This window comes from Acomys minous (genome assembly GCF_964271855.1).
Source record: "Acomys minous genome assembly, chromosome: 20".
Lineage (NCBI taxonomy): Eukaryota > Metazoa > Chordata > Mammalia > Rodentia > Muridae > Acomys > Acomys minous.
Genome location: NC_140502.1, coordinates 23,071,230 through 23,095,959, shown reverse-complemented (window position 1 = coordinate 23,095,959; position 24,730 = coordinate 23,071,230). Strand labels below are relative to the sequence as shown.

Genomic DNA, 24,730 nt, shown 5'->3' with positions numbered 1-24,730 from the left:
ATGACAACATGACGACCCCCCCCCAGAGGAACTAAGGGAACTATTCTGGGATTCAAGGGACAAAAAGTTCAGAGTTGTGGGAACCTGCCTCGCTGGCTTCCCCAGGTCCGTCCTCCAGCGTGTGCCAGCGAAATCCCCAGGTTTGTGGTCCCGGACGCTGCGTTCCTCGGCCGAGCGGCTACACCTGTGCGTGCGACCCAGGCTTCCGGCTCGGTCCCCAGGGCAGTCGCTGCATCGGTGAGCTGGGCTTCAGCGGAGCCCGGGGCTTGGGGTGCAGAGTCCTCTGCCTGGCCACCACGTAACTAGCCTGCTCCTTGTCCTCAGATGTAGATGAATGTCGCCGCGTCCCCACGCCCTGTGCTCCTGGGCGTTGCGAGAACACACCGGGGAGCTTTCGCTGTGTGTGCGGCACCGGCTTCCGAGCAGGCCCGAGGGGTGCAGAGTGCCTGGGTGAGCATCCCGCCCCTCCAGGCTCCGGGCTGCACTCCCGCTTGGATCTTTTTCTGCAGAACAGTTTATGCTAGCTCGCTTCTTCGCCTCCAAGATGAGCTAGGCTCCACCCCTGCTCTGCACCTAACCTGGCCCTTCCTGTCCGTGTAGCTTTTGTGCAAATCCTAGCTCTGCTCTCACTAGCTCCGCCCTCCCTGTCTTGGGCTATAGCTCCCGCCCCCGAGGCCCTGTTCAAGTTCTCCAATTTCTGCGCTTAACCTGACAACGACCCCTGATTCCACTCCAGCTCTCACCCCAAACGGCCCCTTCCTTCCTTTCCCTCCCTTGCCTTTGCCCAGATCCTTGCTCTCTCTGAATTTGTCCCCTCCCACGATCTTGCTCTCAGCTTCGGCCCCAACCAGCCCTTGTGCTTAAACCTCTGGGATCGCTCACCGCCTTTGCAATTTAAGCCTACCCGCTCTAGCCCCGCCTACCTCTTTGGCTCCGCCCCCAGGCTAGGTCTGGTCCTAGCTCTCGCCCCGCCCTTGCCCCGCCCCCTGTCGCTCCTCCCCTGGCCTCCTGGCCCTCGGGGACTGTTGTGTCGTCTGTCTGCCACAGTCCTAGCCTCTGGGTTCTGCCCACAGATGTGGACGAGTGCCACCGCGTGCCGCCGCCGTGTGACCGCGGGCGCTGCGAGAACACGCCAGGGAGTTTCCTATGTGTGTGTCCAGCCGGGTACCAGGCAGCGCCGCACGGAGCCAGCTGCCAGGGTGAGAGGCTCTGGGAGGGGGGGAACAGAAAAAGAAGAGTGTTAAAGCGAAGTGAGATGAGGTTGGAGAAACTGAGCAATGGAGCAAAGGAAGGCTTACTGATGGGGGGCGGGGTGGGGGCGGGAAATGTAGACCAGGATCCGAAAGCCAAATGACCGTGATCAGATGGAGAAGAGATGGAGATGTAAGTGATTGGGGAGCGGCGGGGGCTGAGTTATGGAAGACAAATGTAGCCCCGTTCATGGGGACCCGAGAGGCAGAATTACTGGAACCAACCACACAACTCGGTTAGGACTGGTGGAAGATGGAGAGCCAGAATGCTGGAAAACAGGGTAACAGAGGGTGGAAAGAAAAAGTGATGGAGCTCAGGCAGAATGTAGCACGGTGTTTCTGGGGGGTGGAGTGAGGGGTGGGGAGGCATGATCACACCAGACACACACACACACACACACACACACACACACACACACACACACACCGATTTTGCTTGCTCCAAGCAGATGTGGACGAATGCACCCAGAACCCAGGCCTCTGTGGCCGCGGAGTCTGCGAAAACCTGCCGGGCTCTTTCCGCTGCGTTTGCCCGGCTGGCTTCCGTGGCTCGGCGTGTGAAGAAGATGTGGATGAATGTGCCCAACAGCCTCCGCCCTGCGGGCCAGGCCGCTGCGACAACACCGTGGGCTCCTTCCACTGTGCCTGCCCAGCTGGCTTCCGCTCCCGAGGACCAGGGGCCCCTTGCCAAGGTGAGGGTGCTGGGCCCGTGCCTGCAGCACCTCGGCTTGCTGTGGGCCATGGAGAGAGACATTACTTGGAAGTAGAGAGGCCTTACTTAGAATGGGCTCAGTGACAGAGGCCGAGTAAGTGGAGTGTTGAGAAAGCTGGAAAAGTCTGGGGCAAATTACGTCTTCTGTCCTTTCTTCCAACTGAGAGTGCACCTTTATCCCTCACATAGTGGCCTTGAACTCATGATGCCTTCTGCCTCTGCCTCCTGAGTGCTGGTTTGTTTTTTTTGTTTTTTGTTTTGTTTTGGTTTGGTTTTTTGAGACAGGGTCTCTCTGTGTAGCCTTGGCTGTCCTGGACTCGCTTTGTAGAGCAGGCTGGCCTCGAACTCACAGCGATCCTCCTGCCTCTGCCTCCCGAGTGCTGGGATTAAAGGCGTGCGCTACCACGCCCGGCTGCTGAGTGCTGGTATTAAGGGCGTCTGCCTATAACCAATTCCTATTTTTCCTCCTGTTTAAATTTTAAAAAGAAACATTTATTTAGGGACACAAGGCACTATCACGGTGTCCCCAGCATCTGGAAAGACCTATTAATTGGGTGAACAGGGTTTGACTTCGTCCTCCTGGAAGGAGGAAACAGCCTGGCAAGGCTCAGAAGGCTGCCTCAAGAGTGGGATGCAGCCTGTGGTTGGGGTGCGTGGGTGGGAGGGTGGGGTGAAGGGTGGCGCAGGCCTTTAATCCCAGCACTTGGAAGGCAGAGGCAGGTGGATCTCTGAGTTGGAGGCCAACCTGGTCTACAGAGTGAGTTCCAGGACAGCCAGGGCTACACAAGGAAACCCTGTCTCAAAAGAAAAAAAAAGAAAAAAAAAAAAAAGGACTGCTGGTTAACACAGTGTTTCCTGTCTGCAATTCTAGCACTAAGGGGGCTGAGGCAGGAGCATTAGTGTGAGTTTCAGGCCAGTCTGGACTAGAGCGGGAGATGGAGTGTTGGGGGGGGGGGGTCTGTGGGGATGGCAGTGGGGAGGGGGCGCAGATCTCGTCCTCGGTTTGAGCGGCCTCTCCTGCCCAGACGTGGATGAATGCGCCCGGAGCCCCTCGCCCTGCGCCTACGGCCGCTGTGAGAACACGGAAGGGAGCTTCAAGTGCGTCTGCCCTGCAGGCTTCCAACCCAATTCTGCCGGCTCCGAGTGCGAGGGTGAGGCCGGGGAGGGAGGGAGGCGTGGGGCCGGGTGAGGAGTTGTGGGGCCACTTCCTCAAGACTACTCTCACCCCTCACTTTCCAGATGTGGACGAGTGTGAGAACCACCTGGCGTGCCCTGGGCAGGAGTGTGTGAACTCACCAGGCTCCTTCCAGTGCCGGGCCTGCCCTGTTGGCCACCACCTGCACCGTGGCAGATGCATTGGTGAGACCGGTCTAGATGGGACCTGGGACCTGTATCTTTTTTTTTTTTTCTTTTCTCTTCTTTTCTTTTTGGTTTCTTTGAGACAGGGTCTCCCTGTGTAGCCTTGGCTATTCTGGACTCACTTTGTAGACCGGGCTGGCCTCGAACTCACAGCGATCCGCCTGCCTCTGCCTCCCGAGTGCTGGGATTAAAGGCCGGCCTTGGTGGGACCTGTATCTTAACCCTGATCACTCAGGGGTGTGTGTGTGTGTGTGTGTGTGTGTGTGTGTGTTTTAAGATTTATTTATTTTATGTATATGAGTGCTCTAACTGCAGGCCAGAAGAGGGCATCAGATCCCAGGACAGATGGTTGTGAGCCACTGTGTGGCTGCCAAGAATTGAACTCAGGACCTCTGGAAGAGCAGACAGTGCTCTTAACCGCTGAGCCATCTCTCCAGCCCCCATGACCGCTCAGATTTTGACCTTTGACCTGATCAATGACCGTAACTTGACCTGCACCTCCATCTCTTTACGTGGACCGTGACTCCCAAGTTTGACTCTGAGTCCATGTCCCCCCTAACCCACCCTGGGTAATTCCTGACTCTGTAGCCTAGGAACACGTGACTGGGCTGGGGCATTTTGGTGCTGACCTGACCCTTGCTGACAACCAACTGACCTTGACTCTCAGCAGTAATACTTTCCTGGCCCTAAATGTGGCCTGTGACCCTAAAGTTGATTGTGCCGAAACAAACAAAACCAAGAACAAAACAACAACAACAACAAAGATTACAATCCTGACTTTTTTTTTTTCTTTTCTTTTTTTAATTCTGGGTCACCGTCAGACTGCACCCCTGCTCAGAATCTCTTCCCTGGGACTTAATTGGGTGCATGACCCTTGACCCTGACACTCACCCGCTCACAACCGGCCGCAACCTCTGGCTCCAGCCGACTTTGACACGTTTGTTCAGCAAAAATCTTATCCAATAATCCTAGTTCATGACACCCCGCCTCACCTCTTACCCTAGTTCATTTCTGACCCACCAAATCCCTTTCCCTGACCCCAGGAACCCCAGTAGAGGTAGTCTCAGGTAACCAGATCCCTAGGCATTCTAAGCCTGGAAGGTTCTGTGCCCGGTTCGAGCCCCTTTCCCAACCCTTTCGCTCCTCGGACCCCTTCTGAGCTCCCAACCCGCTCCCACAGATGTGGACGAATGCACTTCAGGCACCCCTTGCGGTCTCCACGGCCAGTGCACGAACACGGAGGGCTCTTTCCACTGCAGCTGCGCTCCAGGGTACCGGTCGCCCTCGGGTCGGCCCGGGCCCTGTGCAGGTGAGCTAGCTGGCTGGCTGACCGGGCATGAGAGCCTGGGAGTAGGGCCGGAAATCTTGGGCAAAGCCCATTGGAGATGTGAAACGCATTCAGAGTAATGGCTTTCAGAGCAATTCAGTCTTCAAGGTTGTGACTTGGGTGTCAGGATGACAGCTTCGTGGGTGGGGTTTACTTCCAGGAGCAGGGGAGAGGGGGCAGGGCAGGGGGGGAACCAATGGTCCATTCCTGATTTTGTTGTTGTTGGTTTTTTGGTTTTTTTGAGACAGGGTCTCTCTGTGTTAGCCTTGGCTGTCCTGGACTCGCTTTGTAGACCAGGCTGGCCTCGAACTCACAGCGGCCCGCCTGCCTCTACCTCTCGAGTGCTGGGATTAAAGGCGTGCTGCGCCACCACGCCCGGCTTCCATCCCTGATTCTTGTGTGCCCTAGATATTAATGAGTGTCTGGAAGGTGACTTCTGTTTCCCGCACGGCGAGTGCCTCAACACGGAAGGCTCCTTTGTCTGCACTTGTGCCCCTGGCTACCGGCCTGGACCTCGCGGGGCATCTTGTGTAGGTCAGTCCCCAGGCTGTATCTGAGCGCTGAAAGGGCGCGGGCTCTCACGGCAGGGAAAGGAGGAACGAGAGGACCTGTCAGGAAAAGTTGGAGTCTTGACAGCTGGGTAGCAATCAGAAAGGACCCCCTTGGGCGGTGGGCGGGACCTAAAACAGATTGGGTGAAGCCTTCAGGGCTTTGGAGCTTGGAGAGTCCCGATGGGAGAGCTGGAGGGGGCGTGTCTTAGACTATTAGGCAGAGGAGAAGGTGGGCTTGGGTTTCCGATGCCCCCCTTGTCTTCCAGACGTGGACGAGTGCAGCGAGGAGGACCTTTGCCAGAGCGGCATCTGTACCAACACTGACGGCTCCTTCGAGTGCCTTTGCCCTCCCGGACACCGGGCTGGCCCAGACCTTGCCTCCTGCCTTGGTGAAGGCCTCATCCTGCGGCTTCCCTGCTTCTCCTGCCTTCCCGGCTCGTCTCACGCCCTTTCCTCTTTTCCACTCCCCTCTGCTTCTGTCTCCTCACTCTCCTGCATCCTCTTTGGCTGGGGGGGTGGGGGCGTGGAGGGATTTCCCTCTTATGACTCCTCTCCTTCATCCTCAGACATTGACGAGTGTCGTGAACGGGGACCTTCCCTGTGCGGGTCTCAGCGCTGTGAAAACTCTCCGGGCTCCTACCGCTGTGTACGGGACTGCGATCCTGGGTACCACCCTGGCCCCGAGGGCACCTGTGATGGTAAGACAGATCCCCACCCCCACCTCGGACTCCCAAATCTGTGACATGTTGTAGGAGTCTGCTCCCCTGGGAACCAGCGGAGAAATGCCATGTCTCAAAAACCTGGAAAGAGAGGTTCCACAGCTAACCCTTCCCCCCCCCCCCCCCACTCTCTGGTGGAGGAAATTAGCCAGTGCTGTGTGTCTGTTTTCTGATGGCGCTGGGGTCTCTTATCAGGAATCAGGGCACGCTAGAAACCCTCCCCTTACTTAATTGCTGTATTTATTTTGAGGGAAGAGGTGCCGTGTGGATCAGGATTTTCTATAGCCCATGAAACAAAATTATTATGAGCTGCGTTTCCCTTCCTAGCGGCTAAACCTCTGACCCACAAAAACCTCATTTCCTAAGTTCTCAGTCCTTAATGACCAAGAATTCAATACACAGCCACCGAGTGCCAAACATTGTGGCCACAGCAGGAAATGAACAAAACAGAACTCCTGCCCTCAGCCGGGCTGTGGTGGCGCAGGCCTTTAATCCCAGCACTGGGGGGGCAGAGGTAGGCGGATCGCTGTGAGTTCGAGGCCAGCCTGGTCTACAGAGCAAGTTTCAGGACAGCCAAGGCTACACCAAGGAACCCTGTCTTGGGGAGGGGACCTGCCCTCTCTGAGCTAATATGGGGGGTAACTGTGTAAATAAATTCAGGAATTGTTGCACAGGTAACTTTGAGGCCCTTTCTGTATGCCAGGTGCTATTGATGCCTTGACACACAGAAATCCCTATTGGTGTAGAATTTGCATTGCAGGATGGTCACTGTCTACACAGTGAGATATATATATATATATTGTCAGGGATGTTGTTTTGTTGAGACAGTATTGTGCTGTGTGGTCCAGGCTCTCTCTCTCTCTCTCTCTCTCTCTCTCCTCTCTCTCTCTCTCTGTGTGTGTGTGTGTGTGTGTGTGTGTGTGTGTGTGTGTGTGTAGCACTGGCTGGCTTGGAATTCACTATTGTAGAATATAATACTCGGCTGGAACTTGCAGCAATCCTCCTGCCTCAGCCTTCCTAGTGCTGAATTCTAGCCATGCACGAGAACACATGCCTCTGAATCACAAGCATAGGCCTCCTCCACGGCCAGCTTAAAGCGGGCCTAAGAAAGAGGATGTGAGACAGAGAACGCCCCTCAGTTGGTGGGGTGCCTGCCTCAAATGCACCATGCCGGGGGATAGACACTAGATAAATGCAGAGCCCTGTGGTCTCAGCATTTAAGAGGTGGAGGGCTGGAGGATCCAAAATTCAGGGTCACCCTCGGCCAATAGCCTGAGCTATGTAGCCCTAAATAAAAGTCATGCTAACTTTAAAAGGAGACTAGGTAGCCGTGGTGGCATCCATTCCTACGATCTCAGTAATTGGGAGGTAAAGGCAAGAGGAGGGGCTTAAAGTTATCCTTGGCTACGGAGGATTCAAGGCCAGCTTGGTCCACATGAGACTCTGACAAAATAGAAAATTGAAGAAAAGTAAACTGGGCGTGGTGGCATATAGCTTTAGTCACCTCTCCAGAGGCAGAGGAAGGCGGAGCTCGGAGTTCGAGGTCCACCTGGTCTACGTAATGAGAGCTCCAGGTCAGCCAGGACTACCTAGACACTTTGCTAATAATAAACAAATAAACAGACGAAGGAGGAAGCAGAGGCCAAGGATTTGGAAGGGTGCGGGGAGGGCGTCAGATTAATCGGAGCGCTGAGAAGAATCAGTGGAAGTGATGTAAATACAGAATTCATGTGAAATTCTCAACAACAAAAAAAAAAAAAAAAAAAGAAAGAAAGAAAGGAAGGAAGGAAGGAAGGAAGAAGAAAAATAAACGGGCAGCCGGGTGTGGTGGCGCACGCCTTTAATCCCAGCACTCAGGAGGCAGAGGCAGGCCGATCGCTGTGAGTTCAAGGCCAGCCTGGTCTACAAAGGGAGCCCAGGACAGCCAAGGCTACACAGAGAAACCCTGTCTCGAAAAACCAAAAAAAAAAAAAAGAAAGAAAGAAAGAAGAAAAAAAAAATAAACGGGCAGACGTGATAACAGTGGGAGAAGGAATATTGCTCAGGGTGACTGAGTAAGTGGCCTTAACTTTGATATATCGATGAAATAAGGGGTAAGGACCATGCAGTCCACGTAGTTACGGGGACGCATCTGGCCGAGAGAACAGTGTGAACTGAACAAAGGCCTCCGAGGTGGGGCCCCGTGTGGGCTGTTTGAGGAATGGCCGCAAGGACGTAAGAGCTACTAAACTCGCCCAATACCAGGCTCAGGGACTTCTCGATCTTAGCCCCTGGAAGTGGCATTAGGACCCACGCCCCCCCCGCCCCCCCCCACCCCCTCCTTTTGACTCTTTTTCCTTTCTGCTCTTCCTCTGTTGCAGATGTGGATGAGTGCCAAGAGTACGGCTCCGCGATTTGTGGCGCGCAGCGCTGCGAGAACACCCCTGGCTCCTACCGCTGCGTGCCAGCCTGCGACCCTGGCTATCAGCCCACACCAGGGGGCGGGTGCCAAGGTGGGCGGTCACGGGGTAGTGGGAGGGGTGTGGAGGGGATTCGAGGTTTAGAGATGACCTTATTGAAACCGACTGCCGGTGCTTGCAGACGTGGACGAGTGCCGGAACCGGTCCTTCTGCGGGGCCCACGCCATGTGTCAGAACCTGCCTGGCTCCTTCCAGTGCGTCTGCGACCAAGGCTACGAGGGGGCACGGGACGGGCGTCACTGCGTGGGTAAGGGGCCACTGCGGGGGTGGGTGAGACCAGCGAGGGAAGAGGTTGGTCCAGCCCTGCCCTCCTCCACTCTCCTGGAGAAATGTGAGCTCTGGGGTTGCAGAATTAGTTCCCGGTCCGAGAAATACCAGTTAAAACTGTCCTACAGAGCCAGGCATGGTGGCTCGCTTTCGTAGTGCCAACATTTGGGAGGCAAAAACAAGGTGATCGTTGTGAGTTCGAGGACAGCCTTGCTACATAGCAAGCTCCAGGCTAGCTGGGCAGTGGTGGCGCACGCCTTTAATCCCAGCACTGGGAAGCAGAGGCAGGTGGATCGCTGTGAGTTCGAGGCCAGCCTGGTCTACAGTGCAAGTCCTGGACAGTCAGGGCTACACAGAGAAACCCTGTCTCGAACAACCAAAAACCAAACAAACAAAACCAAAAGCAAAGCAAGCCTCAGGCTAGCCTGGGTGACAAAGCATGATCCTGTCTCCAAACAAAAAGGATCAAGGGACAGAATCCTTACTCAGTTTTTGAGTTTTCGTTTTCAGATTTATTCATTTTATTTTGTGGGTAGTTTTCCTACATGTATTTACATGGGCCGTGTTTGTACCTGGTGTCGACAAAGGTCAGAAGAGGGCATTGGGTGCCTTGGAATTGGGGTTATAGATGGATGCGAGGCACCATGCAGGTGTTGGGAACTGAACCCTGGGTCCTCTGCAAGAGCAGCCACTGTTCTCAAGCACTGAGCCATCTTTCCGGCCCCTCAGTTAGCTGCTGTTGTTTTGTTTTGTTTTGTTTGATTATAGGGTTTCTCTGTGTAGCCCTGGCTGTCCTGGAACTCAGACTTTAGACCAGGTTTGCCTCAGAGATCCGCCAGCCTCTGCCTCCTGAGTGCTGGGATTAAAGGCGTGTGCTACCATGCCTGGCTTCAACTAGGTTTTTTGTTTGTTTGTTTTGTGTGTGTTAAATTTTATGCTTTTGGGGTTTTGTTTTTTTTTTGTTGTTGTTGTTGCTGTTTTTGTTTGTTTATTGAGACAGGGTTTCCCTGTGTAGCTTTGGCTGTCCTGGACTCACTTTGTAGACCAGACTGGCCTCACACTTACTTACAGAGATCCACCTGCCTCTGCCTCCCGAGTGCTGGGATTAAAGGCGTGCGCCACCACCACCCAGCTGAGACAGGTTCTTACTATGCAACCCGACTGGCCTTAAAGTAACATTTCTCAGTGGCTTTGCTTGTTTTTGTTTTGTTGTGGTTGCTGCCCTTCCCCCCACCCCCACCCCCTTTTCTTACAGCAGTGGGGATGGAACCCGGGGCCCTATGCATGCTAGTTAAGCACTCAACCACTAACCCACATCACCATCAACCAATGGAGACGTGTTAGGAAGTGAGGAAGGAATGGCCCAGTGGTTAAGAGCGTGCCTTGCTGTTTTAGAGGATGATTTGATTCCCAGCTGTGTCAGGAGGCTCACAACCACCTGTAACTCCAGCTGCATGGGATCTGTCACCTCTGGCCTTTGAGGGTACCTGCACTCCCATACACACACCCACACATAGACACACATGCATGGATAGTTGATTTAAAAAAAAAAAAACACTAAATAGCCGAGTGAAGGGGGTGGCCCACACCTTTAATCCCAGCACTTGGGTGGCAAAGGAAGGTGAACCTGTGAGTTTGAAGTCAGCCTGGTCTACAGAGAGAGTTCCAGGACAGCCAGGGCTGTGTGTGTGTGTGTGTGTGTGTGTGTGTGTGTGTGTGTGTGTAGGTGTGTGTAGGTGTAGGTAGATATACAGATTTTTAAAAATTTTTTTTAGATTTATTTATATGTTATTATACAGTGCTCTGCCTCCATGTACACCCGCAGGCCAGAAGAGGCATCAGATCACATTATAGATGGCTGTGAGCCACCATGTGGTTGCTGGGAATTGAACTCATGACCTTTGGAAGAGCATGCGGTGCTCCTAACCTCTGAGCCATCTCTCCAGCCCAGATATACAGATTTATTTATTTATTTATTTTATGTGTATGCTTTGCTTGGGTGTGTGCCTGATACCTAGGGGAAGGGGGTGTCAGATCCCCCGGAAATGGAATTCTGGATAGCCATGAGCTGCCAACTGGGTGCTGGGAATGAGCCTGGGTCTTCCGCCATCTCTCCCGCCCCCAAGTGTGTTTGTGTGTGTTGGTTGCTTCTTGAGACAGGATCTCACCATCTAACTCTGTCTGGCCTGAAATTCACATCGTACATCAGGCTGCCTTTTTACTCACATCGAGCCACGTGCTTGAGCCTTTGCGAGCTGGGGCTAAAGACCTGTGCCACCATTCCCAGCCAAACGCGTATCTGTTTTATTTCATATTTATTTATTTTTTGTTTTGAGACAGGGTTTCTCTTTGTTGCCCTGGCTGCCCTGGGACTCGCTTTGTAGACCAAGCTCGCCTCTAATGCCTACCTCTGCTTTCTGAGTGCTGGGATTAAAGGTGCACCGCCACGTCTGGCTAAAATACGTGTTGTTTTTAAAGTGCACTTGCTGCTCTTGACGGGGACCAGGTTCAGTTCCCAGCACCCACATAGTGACTCACAGTTGTTTGTAATTCCAAGATAGGATGCCACTTTCTGATCTCTGAGGGCATCAGGCGTGTGCGCGCGCGCGCGCGCACACACACACACACAAGCAGACACTCATACACATTTAAGGAAAAAACAGCAACAGCTGAGAGAAAGGAGTGAAAATGGCAAATTCTGTGAGTGTCCATGTAACTGGAGCCAAGAACTGCAGCAAAGTTGTCTGTCTTCCTCTGCTGGCTTTGTTTTTTGGCTGTGACAGGTGGCCCTAGCTCTGCTTGGGCTGTCAGCGGTAGAGCTAAGGGGGGGGGGGGGGGAAGACCCTGAAATCTCAAGACTGCTTTTGATTGGCGTGATGAGGTCACTGCCCGCCTCTGACCCGGAGAATCGCCGTATCCTGATTGGTTCTGCTCCAGTGGAGGAGGCTTGGCTGTGCTCACATTGCCTGGGGCAGACTTGGAAGCTCAGAGAACTAAGGAAAAAGTTAGGGCTTGTAACTAGAAGAAAAATAGACAACAGAGTCTGGGCTTTTAAGAAATATCCATTCCAGGGGATGGAGAGTTGGTTCAGCAGTTAATAGTCCTCACTGCTCTTTCAGAGGACGCGGGTTCCGTTCCCAGTAGTCACGTGGTGACACACAACCATCTACAATCCAGTTCCCAAGGGTCTAGCATCTTCTGTCTCCACAGGAATCACAAACATGGCGCACATACAAACATATTCGAGCTGGGCGTGGTGGCGCGCGCCTTTAATCCCAGCACTCGGGAGGCAGAGGCAGGCGGATCGCTGTGAGTTCGAGGCCAGCCTGGTCTACAAAGCGAACACAGAGAAACCGGTCTCGAAAAACAAGACAAAACGAACATCTTCAAACACACTCACAAGTACATCTTTAAATTTTTTTATATTGTGAGCCAAGTGTAATGGTGCGTGTTTTTTAATATTATCCCTAGGAGACTGAACCAGGAGGATTACTACAAGTCTGAGGGCAGCCTGGGCTATATACGGAGTTCCAAACCATCCTGGGCTAAAGAGTAAATTTGTGTTTTTTAGCAGGGGAGGATTAGTTAGGGTGCTTGTTGTTTTGTTTTCTTGTTTGGTTTTGTTGTTTTTGTTTTTCAAGACAGGGTCTCTCTGTGTAGCCTTGGTTCTCCTGAAACTCACTCTGTAGACCAGGCTGGCCTCAAACTCAGAGATCTGCCTGCCTCTGCCTCCCGAGTGCAGGGATTAAAGACCTGTGCCACCACTGCCTGGATGGTTTGGTTTTTTGAAACAGGGTTTATCTGTGTAGCCCAGGCTGTCCTGGACTCGCTTTGTAGACCAGGCTGACCTCGAACTCACAGCGATCCGCCTGCCTCTGCCTCCCGAGTGCTGGGATTAAAGGCGTGCGCCACCACGCCCGGCTGTGAAGATTTATTTTTATTTTTATTTTTATTTTATGGGTATAGTGTTTATCAGCACCACATGCATGCAGTTCCGGTAGCGGCCAGAAGAGGGCGCCAGATCTCCAGGAACTGGAGTTACACCCACCACCCTGCGGGTGCTTGCAACTGAGCTTAGGTTCTCTGCAAGAGCAGCCATCTCTCCAGCCCCATTTGTTATGTTTAAAATCTTGGACTTCTCCAACCACAGAAGTTAATAACACGGACTCCCGCCTGCTGTATTTCCCGTTCACAGACGTGAATGAGTGTGAGACGCTGCAGGGGGTGTGTGGCTCCGCACTGTGTGAAAATGTTGAAGGCTCCTTCCTGTGCGTCTGCCCCACCAGCCCCGAGGAGTTTGACCCCATGACTGGACGCTGTGTTCCCCCACGGTCTTCTGCGGGTAAGATTTATGTGTCTGCCGAACAAAGGCCTACTGGTCCTGTGACTCAACCGTGTGCGTGTGGTGTGTGATGTGTGTGTGGTGTGTGTATTGTGTTTGTGTGTGTATGGTGTGTGTGTATATTGTGTGTGTGGTCTGTGTGTGTGTATGGTGTGTGTGTGTGGTATGTGATGTGTGTATATTTTGTGTGTGTGTGTGTGGTGTGTGTGTGTGGTGTGTGTGTGGTGTATGTGTGTGTACCTGTTGATGTCTTCCATTGGTTAAATGCTATTGCTTATTTTTTACTTTTTTCATATGTTTCTTTAAGCTTTTAATTAATTATTTTAGTCTTTAAAGGGGTTCTATAAAGTTTATTTATTTATTTATTCATTCACTTATTTATTTATGTGTGTGTGGAGAGTGGGTGTTTGTGCAGTCTGTGTGAGCGCCCAGAAGGCACATGGGTGCTAAGGACCTAACTGACTCCTTTGCAAGAGCAGCACGTGACCTTAACTACTGAGCCCTCTCTCCAGCCTTTAATTCTCTTTGTTTCTTTTTTGTTTTTGTTTTTTATTTATTTATTTATTTTTGAGACAGGGTCTCTCTGTGTAGCCCTGGCTGTCCTGGACTCACTCTGTAGAGCAGGCTGACCTCGAACTCACAGCGATCCGCCTGCCTCTGCCTCTTGAGTGCTGAGATTAAAGGCGTGCGCCACAACACCCAGCAATAATTTTTTTAAAAAAAGATTTAATGTTTAATACATATGCAGTTCTCCACCTGCAGGCCAGAAGAGGGCATCAGATCTCACTATAGATGGTTGTGAGCCACCAGGTGGTTGCAGGGAATTGAACTCAGGACCTTTGGAAGAGCGGCCAGTGCTCTTAACCTCCGAGCCATCTCTCCAGCCAATTTTATTTGTTAAACTTTTATTCTTATGTACTCTGTGATATATAGGGTCTGACGCGATGTGTACATGCGTGTGGACAGGGGACGTCCCATGACGTGCGTGTGGACGTCAGAGGACAGCTTTGTGCAGTCCCCTCTCTTTTTCCACCTCTACACGGGTTCTGGGGAGCAAACTCAGGTTGGCAGGCTTGCATGACACAGTGCCTTTACCCAGTGACTCAGTGCTTCTCAACCTTCCTGCTGCTGCTATGCTTTAACGCAGCTCCTTGTGCTGTGCTGACCGGAAGCCATAAAACTGTTTCGCTGCTGTTTCACAGCTGTAATTTTTGCTCCCGTTATGAATCATAACGTAATTATTTGATATGCACTATAACTGAAATGTGGCCCCCCAAACGGGCTGGGACCCACAGGCTGAGAACTTCCGCCGTAAGCCGTTTCATCAGCCCTGTTGTTGTTGTTGTTGTTGTGTTTTCCTCAGATAGGGTCTCATGTAGGCCAGGCTGGCCACAAATTCTAGGGAGCTGAGATGACTTTGGACATCTGATCTTCCTGCCTTTGCTCTCTGAGTGCTGGGATCACAGGCACGTGCCACTTACTCGTGACTACTGTGGTGCTTTGTACATGCAGCTAGGCAAGCCCTTTGTTTGTTTGTTTGTTTGTTTGTTTTCCAGACAGGGTCTCTCTGTGTTAAGCTGGGCTGTCCTGGACTCACTTTGTAGACCAGGCTGGCCTCGAACCCACAGTGATCCTCCTGCCTCTGTCTCCCAAGTGCTGGGATTAAAGGCGTGTGCTGCAACCGCCCAGCTAAATGTTATTCCTTTAAACAAATACAAACACCCTTAGAACATCCGGGATGATGTGGATAACAGGCAGGTGGTCCTCACTGAGCTGCAGGCTCCAGCCTTTGACGTGGACACTGGATCTACTCAAGGGAATTAGATCCTGACCTGAATCCTGTTAGATTCCGTCATTTGGGAGGTACATGTGGGGTGATCAGCATGTTTGGGCCCTTGCTCTGCATCAGGAACACAGTGTTAGGCAGGGAGGCTTAATCTCTGTGCTGATGGTCTCCAAGTCCAATGGAGAGCTAAGCCAGGTGCCGTAAGGCCTGTGGCTACTCAAAAGTATGAGATGGGGCTGAAAGTGCAAGGATACAAAGGGAGATCAATGACATCCTGAGCCACTTAGTGAGGCCTCCCTTGCCTCAGATTGAAAGTAAGTCATGGCTAGGTGTATGGAGTTCAGTGGCAGAGTGCTTGCCTAGACCCCACTAGTGAAAGGTTGGAGTATAGCTCAGTGATACAACAGTTACCTAAAATCCCCATGAGTGGCTAAGGGTGTGGCTCGGTGGTAGAGCCCCTGCCTAGAATCCCCTGGTGAGGGGCTGGGGTGTGGCTCAGTGGTAGAGCCCCTGCCTAGAATCCCCCAGGGAGGGGCTGGGGTGTGGCTCAGTGGTAGAGCCCCTGCCTAGAATCCCCCAGTGAGGGGCTGGGGTGTGGCTCAGTGGTAGAGCCCCTGCCTAGAATCCCCCAGTGAGGGGCTGGGGTGTGGCTCAGTGGTAGAGCCCCTGCCTAGAATCCCCCAGTGAGGGGCTGGGGTGTGGCTCAGTGGTAGAGCCCCTGCCTAGAATCCCCCAGTGAGGGGCGGGGGTGTGGCTCAGAGGTAGAGCCCCTGCCTAGAATCCCCCAGTGAGGGGCTGGGGTGTGGCTCAGTGGTAGAGCCCCTGCCTAGAATCCCCCGGTGAGGGGCTGGGGGTGTGGCTCAGTGGTAGAGCCCCTGCCTAGAATCCCCCAGTGAGGGGCTGGGGCGTGGCTCAGTGGTAGAGCCCCTGCCTAGAATCCTCCGGTGAGGGGCTGGGGTGTGGCTCAGTGGTAGAGCCCCTGCCTAGAATCCCCCAGTGAGGGGCTGGGGTGTTGCTCAGTGGTAGAGCCCCTGCCTAGAATCCCCCAGTGAGGGGCTGGGGCGTGGCTCAGTGGTAGAGCCCCTGCCTAGAATCCCGCAGTGAGGGGCTGGGGGCGTGGCTCAGTGGTAGAGACCCTGCCTAGAATCCCCTGGTGAGGGGCTGGGGTGTGGCTCAGTGGTAGAGCCCCTGCCTAGAATCTCCCCAGTGAGGGGCTGAGGTTGTGGCTCAGCAATAAAGATCTTGCCTGGTATGCACAAGGACCGGTATTCAATCCCCAGTAATGGGGGGAAAATCTAATGAAGAGAGAGATATCCCTAGCTAATGACAGTCGGACAGAGGGGAAAAGGAGATGCTCAGGCCATCATGAGAAGAGGCGTTGTATTCAGCCTAGGGCCCTATCCCTCCTGCGAGGCTGCCCTGGGTCTCCTGGAAGTCCTTTTGAAAAAAAAAAAAAAACTGCCTTCACAGACATACCCAGATGATGTGCCTCACTAATTAATGCTCCAGGCAGTTGCTTTAGAAGGTTGGATTTTTCCTCAGGGTATGAAGCAGACTGGACCACTTTCCACCAAGAGTCTGAAATTACTGGGTGTGATGGCATACACCTGTGATCCCAGCACTTGGGAGGCAGAGGCAGGTGGATCGCCGTGAGTTCGAGGCCAGCCTGGTCTACAGAGCGAGTCCAGGACAGTCAAGGCTAACACAGAGAAACCCTGTCTGGAAAAACAAACAGGCAAACAAACAAACAAACAAAAGCTTGAAATCTCCCTAGGGATGCTATGGGAAAGTGCTGCAGAGTGGAAGGGTCAGAGCAGGAGGGGACAGGGCTGGGCCAAAGCAGGGGCCTTGAGTCGGGAGGGGACGGTGGGTGGGTGGGTGACATCTGAGAGCCGTGTGGGCAGGCTGTGAGGCTGCCTGGTTGCGGATGTGCTCGACCAGTCTGGGCTGGGACAAACTGTGAGTGAAGACCCAGAGAGGCACATGGAGAGCACAAGAGATCACCGGTCCCCACCTGACCCATAGCCTAGGGGACTCCAGGATACGGAAGTGACAGGAGAGACCGAGTAGCCAAAAAACGACGCTGGCCAGAGTGGCTCACATCTGTCATCCCAGCCCTTAGAGGGTGAGGCGGGAAGATCTCTGTAAGTTTCTGGCAAGACTGGCCTACTAAATAATAATTAATTAGGGCTGGAGAGATGGCTCAGTGGTTAAGAGCACTGTCTGTTCTTCCAAAGGTCCTGGGTTCAATTCCCAGCAACCACATGGTGGCTCACAACCATCTACAATGAGTTCTGGTGGGCAGGCACACATGCGAGCAGAATATGTATAAATAATAAATTTAATAATAATAATAATTATTATTATTATTATTATTATTATTATTATTATTTTAAGTTTGAAGTCAGGCACATGCCTTTAACCCCAGCACTGGGGAACCAGGGGCAGCCTGGTCTACATAGTGAGTTCTGGGACAGCCAGGGCTACACAGAGAGACCTTCTCTTGAAAAACCAAAGAAAGAAGGAAAAGGAAACCCAACAAAACAAAAAGACCAAAACCCCACACACATATAATAGACATAATTATATTGTCAGGGTCCAGAACTCGCTTAAGAAAACTTCCCCAAGGCTGGAGAGATGGCTCAGTGGTTCAGAGCGCCACATGCTCTTTCAGAGGTCCTGAGTTCAGTTCCCAGCAACCACATGGTGGGTCACAACCATCTATAATGGGATCTGATGCCCTCTTCTGCAGATAAAGCACTCATATGCAATAAAGAAATAAAAATCTTAAAAAAAAAGAAAAGAAAAGAAAAAGAAAAGTTCCTCAGACACAGGCAGCATGCACAAAGATTGTTTATTCTGCTGAGAACTCTGGGATGCTGGGCCATTCACTCATACAAACGGCAACAGCTTGGGTTGTAGGCACCCCCGGCCTTTTTGTAGGGAACTAGGGGACTCCAACTGGTCTTTTCTGACACTGGTGGCCAGGGTTTCCCTCATCACTGACATGGGAGAGTAGGAGACGCTGGCTAAAGTCATTTGTTTGTTTGTTTGTTTTTTGAGACAGGGTCTCTCTGTGTAGCCTTGGCTGTCCTGGACTCGCTTTGTAGACCAGGCTGGCCTCGAACTCACAGCAATCCGCCTGCCTCTGCCTCCCGAGTGCTGGGATTAAAGGCGTGCGCCAGCACCAGCACCGCCCGGACCTAAAGTCATATGTTTCTTCAGGCACATTCCCAGGCTCGCAGCCCCACGCACCTGCCAGCCCCAGCCTTCCAGCCAGGCCTCCACCCCCACCGCCACCCCGAAGACCGAGCCCTCCCAGGCAGGGTCCCGTGAGCAGCGGGCGTCGGGAGTGCTACTTTGACACAGCGGCTCCAGATGCGTGTGACAATATCTTGGCCCGAAATGTGACGTGGCAGGAATGCTGCTGCACTGTGGGTGAAGGCTGGGGCAGCGGCTGCCGCATCCAGCAGTGCCCGGGCACCGAGACAGGTGGGTGTGGGCTGTCGGGGGAGACACGGGGCTCAAGCTCTGGGTGGAAATACAGGGGTATGGGCCGGGCAGTGGTGGTGGCGCACACCTTTAATTCCAGCACTCGGGAGGCAGAGGCAGGCGGATCGCTGTGAGTTCGAGGCCAGCCTGGTCTACAAAGTGAGTTCAGGACAGCCAAGGCTACACAGAGAGACCCTGTCTCAAGAAAAAAAAAGAAAAAAGAAAAAGAAAATAGAAAAGGAAAAGAAACACAGGGTATGGAGCCTGGAAAGGAGATGCCTTTAGGATTGAGGCTTTAGCGCTTGGTAGGGGGATTAGAACCAGTGGGATCAGACAGGGCCGGTGGCTTGAGTTGCCTCATCCTTGCTTCTGTGTGCAGCTGAATACCAGTCGTTGTGTCCCCATGGCCGGGGCTACCTGGTGCCCAGCGGAGACCTGAGTGCCCGGAGAGGTAAGGCCAGATGGACTCCAACCCCTACCCACTCTCAGCCGCAGCAGCAGCAGCTGCCCAGTGTCCGTTCCTTTTCTCCTTAATTTGTGGTTTTGTGTACAGGGTGAGGGAGCCCAGACTAGCCAAGCACTTTCCTTTTTGTTTGTTTTGGTTTTTTTTGAGACAAGGTTTCTCTGTGTAGCCTTTGTTGTCCTGGACTCCCTTTGTAGACCAGGCTGGCCTGGACCTCACAGTGATCCTCCTGCCTCTGCCAAACTCCCGTTCACCTCCTGACTGCTGGGATTTCATGCATGCTCCAACATACCTAGCTCCATATTCATATTCTCTCTCTCTCTCTCTCTCTCTCTCTCTCTCTCTCTCTCTCTCTCTCTCTCTCTCTCTCTCTCTCTCTCTCTCTTTTGCCTCAGTCTGCCTTCTGGTTCGTTTTCTTGTCTGGGCTTCTGGGTACCGTTGCTGTGTCCCCCTGTGGTGACTGACTATCCCATGCTCCCCTCAGCTCACACACACCCCACCCCCCCACCCGCCGCCCTCACCTCTCTCCTCCTTTCCCTACAGATGTGGATGAATGCCAGCTCTTCCAGGACCAGGTGTGCAAGAGTGGCGTGTGCGTGAACACCGCCCCCGGCTACTCTTGCTACTGCAGCAACGGGTTCTACTACCACGCACAGCGGCTGGAGTGTGTTGGTACGAGCCCCGCCCCCTCCTCCCCCAACCCCCCTCCCCAACTCTGGCCTTGTCAGCCCCAAATAGGAATGTGGCCGTCCCAGCAGGAAGTCCTTCCGAAAGTCTAGACCGCATCCATCACCCTGTCAGTGAGCTGGGGGAAATGTGAAAGGGAACATCCTGGTAACCGCTCTCCCCACACACACACACCCACACCCCCCAACACCTCCCTCCCCACCATGCCTTCCTAGATAATGACGAATGCGCCGACGAGGAGCCGGCTTGTGAAGGCGGCCGCTGCGTCAACACGGTGGGCTCTTACCACTGCACCTGCGAGCCCCCGCTGGTGCTGGACGGTTCCCGGCGACGCTGCGTCTCCAACGAGAGCCAGAGCCTCGGTAACCCCGCCCACGGGCCCGCCCAGCGCCACCCCTGACGCCCAGCCCCAAGATTACCAGGCCTGGCTTCCAGGTCGCGCCTGAAGCCTTGCACTCCTCCAAGGCCACGCCCCTAGCTCCTGACCAGGCTCAGAATCTGACTTTTTGCTTGCTTCGTTTTTATTTTATTTATTTATTTATTTATTTATTTATTTATTTATTTATTTTTAATATAGCGGCTCACTATGTAACCCGGGCTGGCCAGGAACTCATGAAGGCCCCGCCTACTTCTGTCTCTGGGATTAAAACCTTGAGCCACGATGCCTTGCCCGAACTGGTTTACTTCTTTGGGTTTTTTTTTCCAAATCACTATTATTTTGTAGTCCGGGCAGGCTGACCTGGAACTCATAGAAAATCTCCTGTCTCGGCCTTCTAATTGCTGCAATTACAGGTGTGCAGTGAGAGGAGTTACAGCTCCCTTTGAGGTAACCTGGCCTGGCGGTAACCTCAATCTTTCGTTTTCTTGTTTTTGTTTTTTTGGTTTTTTTTTTTTTTTTTTTTTGGTTTTTTGAGACAGGGTTTCTCTGTGTAGCCTTGGCTGTCCTGGACTCACTTTGTAGACCAGGCTGGCCTCGAACTCACAGAGATCCACCTGCCTCTGCCTCCTGAGTGCTGGGATTAAAGGCGTGCGCCACCACCGCCCGGCTTAATCTTTTGTTTTCTTGCCGTGTGTACCCACACACATTTCTTGGGCCCCAAGTTCCTCTCCCTTTTTACGTGAAGGAGGACCACAAATTCTGAGCCACCCTGACCTTCCTGAAACACCAAAACAAAACTAACACTCAGGGAAGGGCAATAGCTACCCCCCCCAATGTCACAGAACCCTCTGGAAACCGGAGCTGGGCCTGTGTGGGAGGGCCGGGGTGCCGATCTACACGGGGGCAACCTGTCCTTGCCCTTAGATGGCAATCTGGGAGTGTGCTGGCAGGAAGTGGGGCCTGACCTCGTCTGCAGCCGCCCCCGACTGGACAGGCAGGCCACCTACACGGAGTGCTGCTGTCTCTACGGCGAAGCCTGGGGCATGGACTGTGCCCTCTGCCCTGCCCAGGACTCAGGTACCACACAGCCCTACAGTGACCCCAAAGGACCTCTTGGAATCTTTCCGTGTGCTGCAGCCTGTCCCAAAAATCTCGGTCGCAATCCTAAAGACTTCTAAGTGTCAGCAACAGATATCTCAAGGCCCAGATCAGCAGGTCCCACAGGCCCAGCCCTGGGGTCTCTCACCTTAAATTCCTGACTTCTAGACCCTCAAGACACAACCTGTGAGGCACCCCTCTCCAAACTCCTGGACCCTTGGATCTCAAGAGCAGCTGCCCCCACACACTACTTGCCTAGTAGACTTTTCTGTTCGTAGCACTAACAGATGTTAACACTTATTGCCTGGGCCCCTGACACATGAGTACCAAGACTCCGCCACAGCCCCAAAGATCTCTGATCCCCTCCTAGCTCTGCCTTTCCAGCTCCGTGCACTCCCCAGCCCTCCCCACAAGCCTCCCAGCCTCCCAGCTCTTCTGTTGTTGGGCAGGGAAGGGTCCGTGAGTGGTGGCGGGTCCTGACAGGGGGGTATATGCCCTGGCTTCTGTTCACAGATGACTTTGAAGCTCTTTGCAATGTTCTGCGCCCCCCTGCCTATGGCCCAGCGCGCCCAGGTGGCTTTGGACTCCCCTATGAATACGGCCCAGATATAGGCCCACCTTATCAGAGCCTCCCCTACGGGCCAGATCTGTATCCACCACCTGTGCTACCCTACGACCCCTACCCCCCTCCTCCCGGACCCTTTGCCCGCCGGGAGGCCCCTTATGGCACCCCACCCTTCGATTTGCCGGACTTTGAGGACGATGGCGGCCCCTATGGCGAGTCTGAGGCGCCCGCCCCACCCAGCCGAGGCACTGGCTGGCCATACCGGTCCAGAGACACCCGTGGCTCCTTCCCAGAGCCTGAGGAGTCCTCTGAGCGTGGAGGTTATACAGGTGAGCAGTTCGGATCAGAGAAACCAAACAGACCCCTCCCCCCAAAAAAATAATAGAAGAAAGGGTATGCTGAAAGCAAAGGCAGAGGCGCACGGGGTCAGAAATATACAAAAGCACCTGGAAAGCAGGACTCTTGCCTGTAACGCCAGCACTTCGGGAGGCAGAGGCAGGAGGACTGCTGCAAGTTTGAGGCCAGCCTTAGGATGTATAGCAAAACCTAGGGGGAAAATGAACATAGTCACCTGTCTTGCCACAGCGCCCCCTGCAGTCTGGGAGCGGGAAGGACGGGTTAGGATGGGAAGCCAGGGGGGGCAAAGGAGGAAGAAGACAAAGCGACCCTAAAGCAGAGATCTCCTGTCTGAGGCTGCCCGTGCTCTCTGCAGGAGCCTTGTCTGAGCCCTATGAGGGCCTGGAGGCTGAGGAATGCGGCATCCTGGACGGCTGCGCCCACGGCCGCTGTGTACGCGTCCCCGAGGGCTTCACCTGCGACTGTTTTGATGGCTACCGCCTGGACATCACCCGCATGTCCTGCGTTGGTGAGGAAGGGCAGGAGGAGAGGGGAGGGGGGAAAATAAAAGCGAGCTTGACCAGAGAGCGTGCTTAGGTACTTCTAAGAAAGGACCTCATGACAGACATGGGCCCGACCATCCTAGAGGGAGTAAATTAACTCTTGCTCGGGGTGGGGTGAGGCTTGCCTGAATTGGAAAAGAGTCCTGCAGATGTTGTTTGTTTCTCGCTGTGTTAGGAGTGGACCCCAGGCAAGTGCTGTACCGCTGAGCCACGCCCCCACCCCATCCATCTTGCACGCCAAAGCACAGAGCTGCTATACCACCCTTTTAGGCTCACACAGCCAGCAGGTTGCAGTCCGCAGGCGACGCTCTGGCATCCCTGATGCTCTACCTCAAAAGGCCCGGAGAGATGGGTCGCTCTTTCCTGGGCGTGGGTAACATTTTTCTATTCCCTCCCCCCACCCCCACCCCGCGCCAGACATCAACGAGTGTGATGAGACCGAGGGACCCTCCCCACTCTGCATCAACGCGCGCTGCGTCAACACGGATGGTTCCTTCCGCTGTGTCTGCCGTCCAGGATTCGCACCCACGCACCAGCCACATCACTGCGTGCCCGCGCGACCCCGGGCCTGAGCACCTGCGCCCGGCCTCCCACTACGCCTGCGCGCTGGGAGCTTCCAGGACGCGCCTGCCTCCCTCTAGACAGCACGCGTGCAAGGAGGTCAGACTGTCAGGACTTAGGATGGACAGACAGAGAGGGGTGCCTTTCACTGCTCCCAGCAGCGCCCTGGGCCTGGCTTGGTCCAGTCCTGGTCCAGTCCTGGGTCACCTGACACATTTCTTGCCCTTTTATACAATTTTCAATTAAAACACCTATTTTGTACTTTTGGCCTCAGCCTGCCTTTTTTTTTTTTTTTTTTTTTTTTTTTTTGCTTTTTTCCTTTCTCAAAAAACTGGCTCCGCGGTGCGCTGAGTCACTCACGTCACCCTCGAACGTGTCGTGCCTGACGCCAAGGCTGACTCTTACTTTCCATGACTCTCAGACTAGCTTTGTCGTTCTTTGTCTTCTTTTTCTCTGGCAATCCTCCTTCCATCTCTCTGTCTTGTAGCTCTGTTTCTGTGCTTTCCTCCTTTCCTGTCTGTCTCTTTGTAATCTTTGAAGCTGTCATGCTTCAGACTTGTTGGGGCTTTTCTCGTTTTGTTTACTTGTTTATTTCATGTGCATTGGTGTGTTACCTCCATGTATGTCAGTGTGAGGGTGTTAAATTCCCCTGGAACTGGAGTTACAGACAGTTGTGAGCTGCCGTGTGGTTGCTGGGAATTGAACCCTGGTCCTCTGGAAGAACAGCCAGTGCTCTTAACCTCTGAGCCATCTCATGTTTATTTTATTTTATTTTAATTTTTTGGTTTTTCGAGGTAGGGTCTCTCTGTGTAGCTTTGGCTGTCCTGGACTTGCTTTGTAGACCAGGCTGGCCTCGAACTCACAGAGATCCACCTGCCTCTGCCTCAGGGCTTCCAGAATGGCCTAGTGGTAGACTGCCTACTGAGAATCTAGAACTGAAGGGCTGAGGCCTGTGAATTAGCAGTGAAGCCCCTGCCTAGAATCCCCCAGTGAGGGGCTGGAGGTGTGGCTCAGTGGTAGAGCCCCTGCCTAGAATCCCCTGTGGCTCAGTGGTAGAGCCCCTGTCTAGTGCAGAAGTCACTAAGTTTCCCCCTGAGTCCTGCTAACGAGGTAGAAATAAATTTAAGTTTTTTTTAAAAGTGAAAGTAACCTGTCAAAGTGGGTCAAGAAGTTACTCCCCAGCTGACACCAGGGGAGCCAACCCAAACACTAGCCTCAGGCCTGCAACCCATAAATATTTTCCACAGAATCTGGATGTGAGTTGAGAAAGCAAACAAACTTTAACCCAACCCTGAGGGGTGGCTGTAAAAATAACTTTTATTCTGCTTGCTCTGTTGTTGCCTGGGAGGCAAACTGTCTACTCCTGTTAACCTAAGCCTAGTCCTGGAAGCTTCTAGCTTCTGTACAATCTAACCTAGGCCTAGAATGTTTTCAGCCTCTGAGACTTACTGCTTAATGAGCTCACCCTTTCTTGTTCTTTCTGAGCTCTGGGCTGGCTGGTTCAACTCAGCTGTTCTGGCTCAAACTCCTCTCCCAGATGACTTATTCAATCTGGCTTCTCTCTCAGGCCAGAATTGCTCTGCTTGGCCTCAAACTAACTCAGGGATCTGCTCTAATTGTTTGGCTTCTTCTCATTTTCTGGCCTATTCTGTCTTCACCTGAGTTCTCTCTCTGCAACCCATCTCTCTATTACTGTCCTGGTAAAAATTGCCTCTTAAGCAGCTTCCCTTTCCTCTCTCCTCTCATGAGAGTTGGGCGTATCCTATTCTGTCAAATCATCTCTTGATTTCTCACCTTTTCTGCCACTCAATTAG

The 24,730-nt window shown here is 53.2% G+C and overlaps 1 protein-coding gene across 2 annotated transcripts in view; it reads left to right on the top strand.

Annotated features, from left to right (window-relative positions):
• Positions 1–23,177, top strand: part of LTBP4 (latent transforming growth factor beta binding protein 4) — a 35,298-nt gene extending 12,121 nt beyond the window's left edge. For both annotated transcript variants that reach the window (XM_084770765.1, XM_084770766.1), the window contains 21 exons: positions 106–237; positions 325–450; positions 1,074–1,199; positions 1,700–1,942; positions 2,988–3,113; positions 3,202–3,321; positions 4,502–4,630; positions 5,057–5,182; positions 5,466–5,588; positions 5,766–5,897; positions 8,279–8,410; positions 8,499–8,624; positions 12,840–12,986; positions 17,998–18,264; positions 18,644–18,715; positions 19,271–19,399; positions 19,630–19,776; positions 20,718–20,870; positions 21,405–21,785; positions 22,169–22,321; positions 22,773–23,177. In XM_084770765.1, the coding sequence (XP_084626891.1) occupies positions 106–237; positions 325–450; positions 1,074–1,199; positions 1,700–1,942; positions 2,988–3,113; positions 3,202–3,321; positions 4,502–4,630; positions 5,057–5,182; positions 5,466–5,588; positions 5,766–5,897; positions 8,279–8,410; positions 8,499–8,624; positions 12,840–12,986; positions 17,998–18,264; positions 18,644–18,715; positions 19,271–19,399; positions 19,630–19,776; positions 20,718–20,870; positions 21,405–21,785; positions 22,169–22,321; positions 22,773–22,927 (3,245 nt within the window). In that variant the 3' untranslated portion in view covers positions 22,928–23,177. The remainder of the gene's footprint in view (positions 1–105; positions 238–324; positions 451–1,073; positions 1,200–1,699; positions 1,943–2,987; positions 3,114–3,201; positions 3,322–4,501; positions 4,631–5,056; positions 5,183–5,465; positions 5,589–5,765; positions 5,898–8,278; positions 8,411–8,498; positions 8,625–12,839; positions 12,987–17,997; positions 18,265–18,643; positions 18,716–19,270; positions 19,400–19,629; positions 19,777–20,717; positions 20,871–21,404; positions 21,786–22,168; positions 22,322–22,772) is intronic.
• The last annotated feature ends 1,553 nt before the right edge of the window (positions 23,178–24,730 follow it).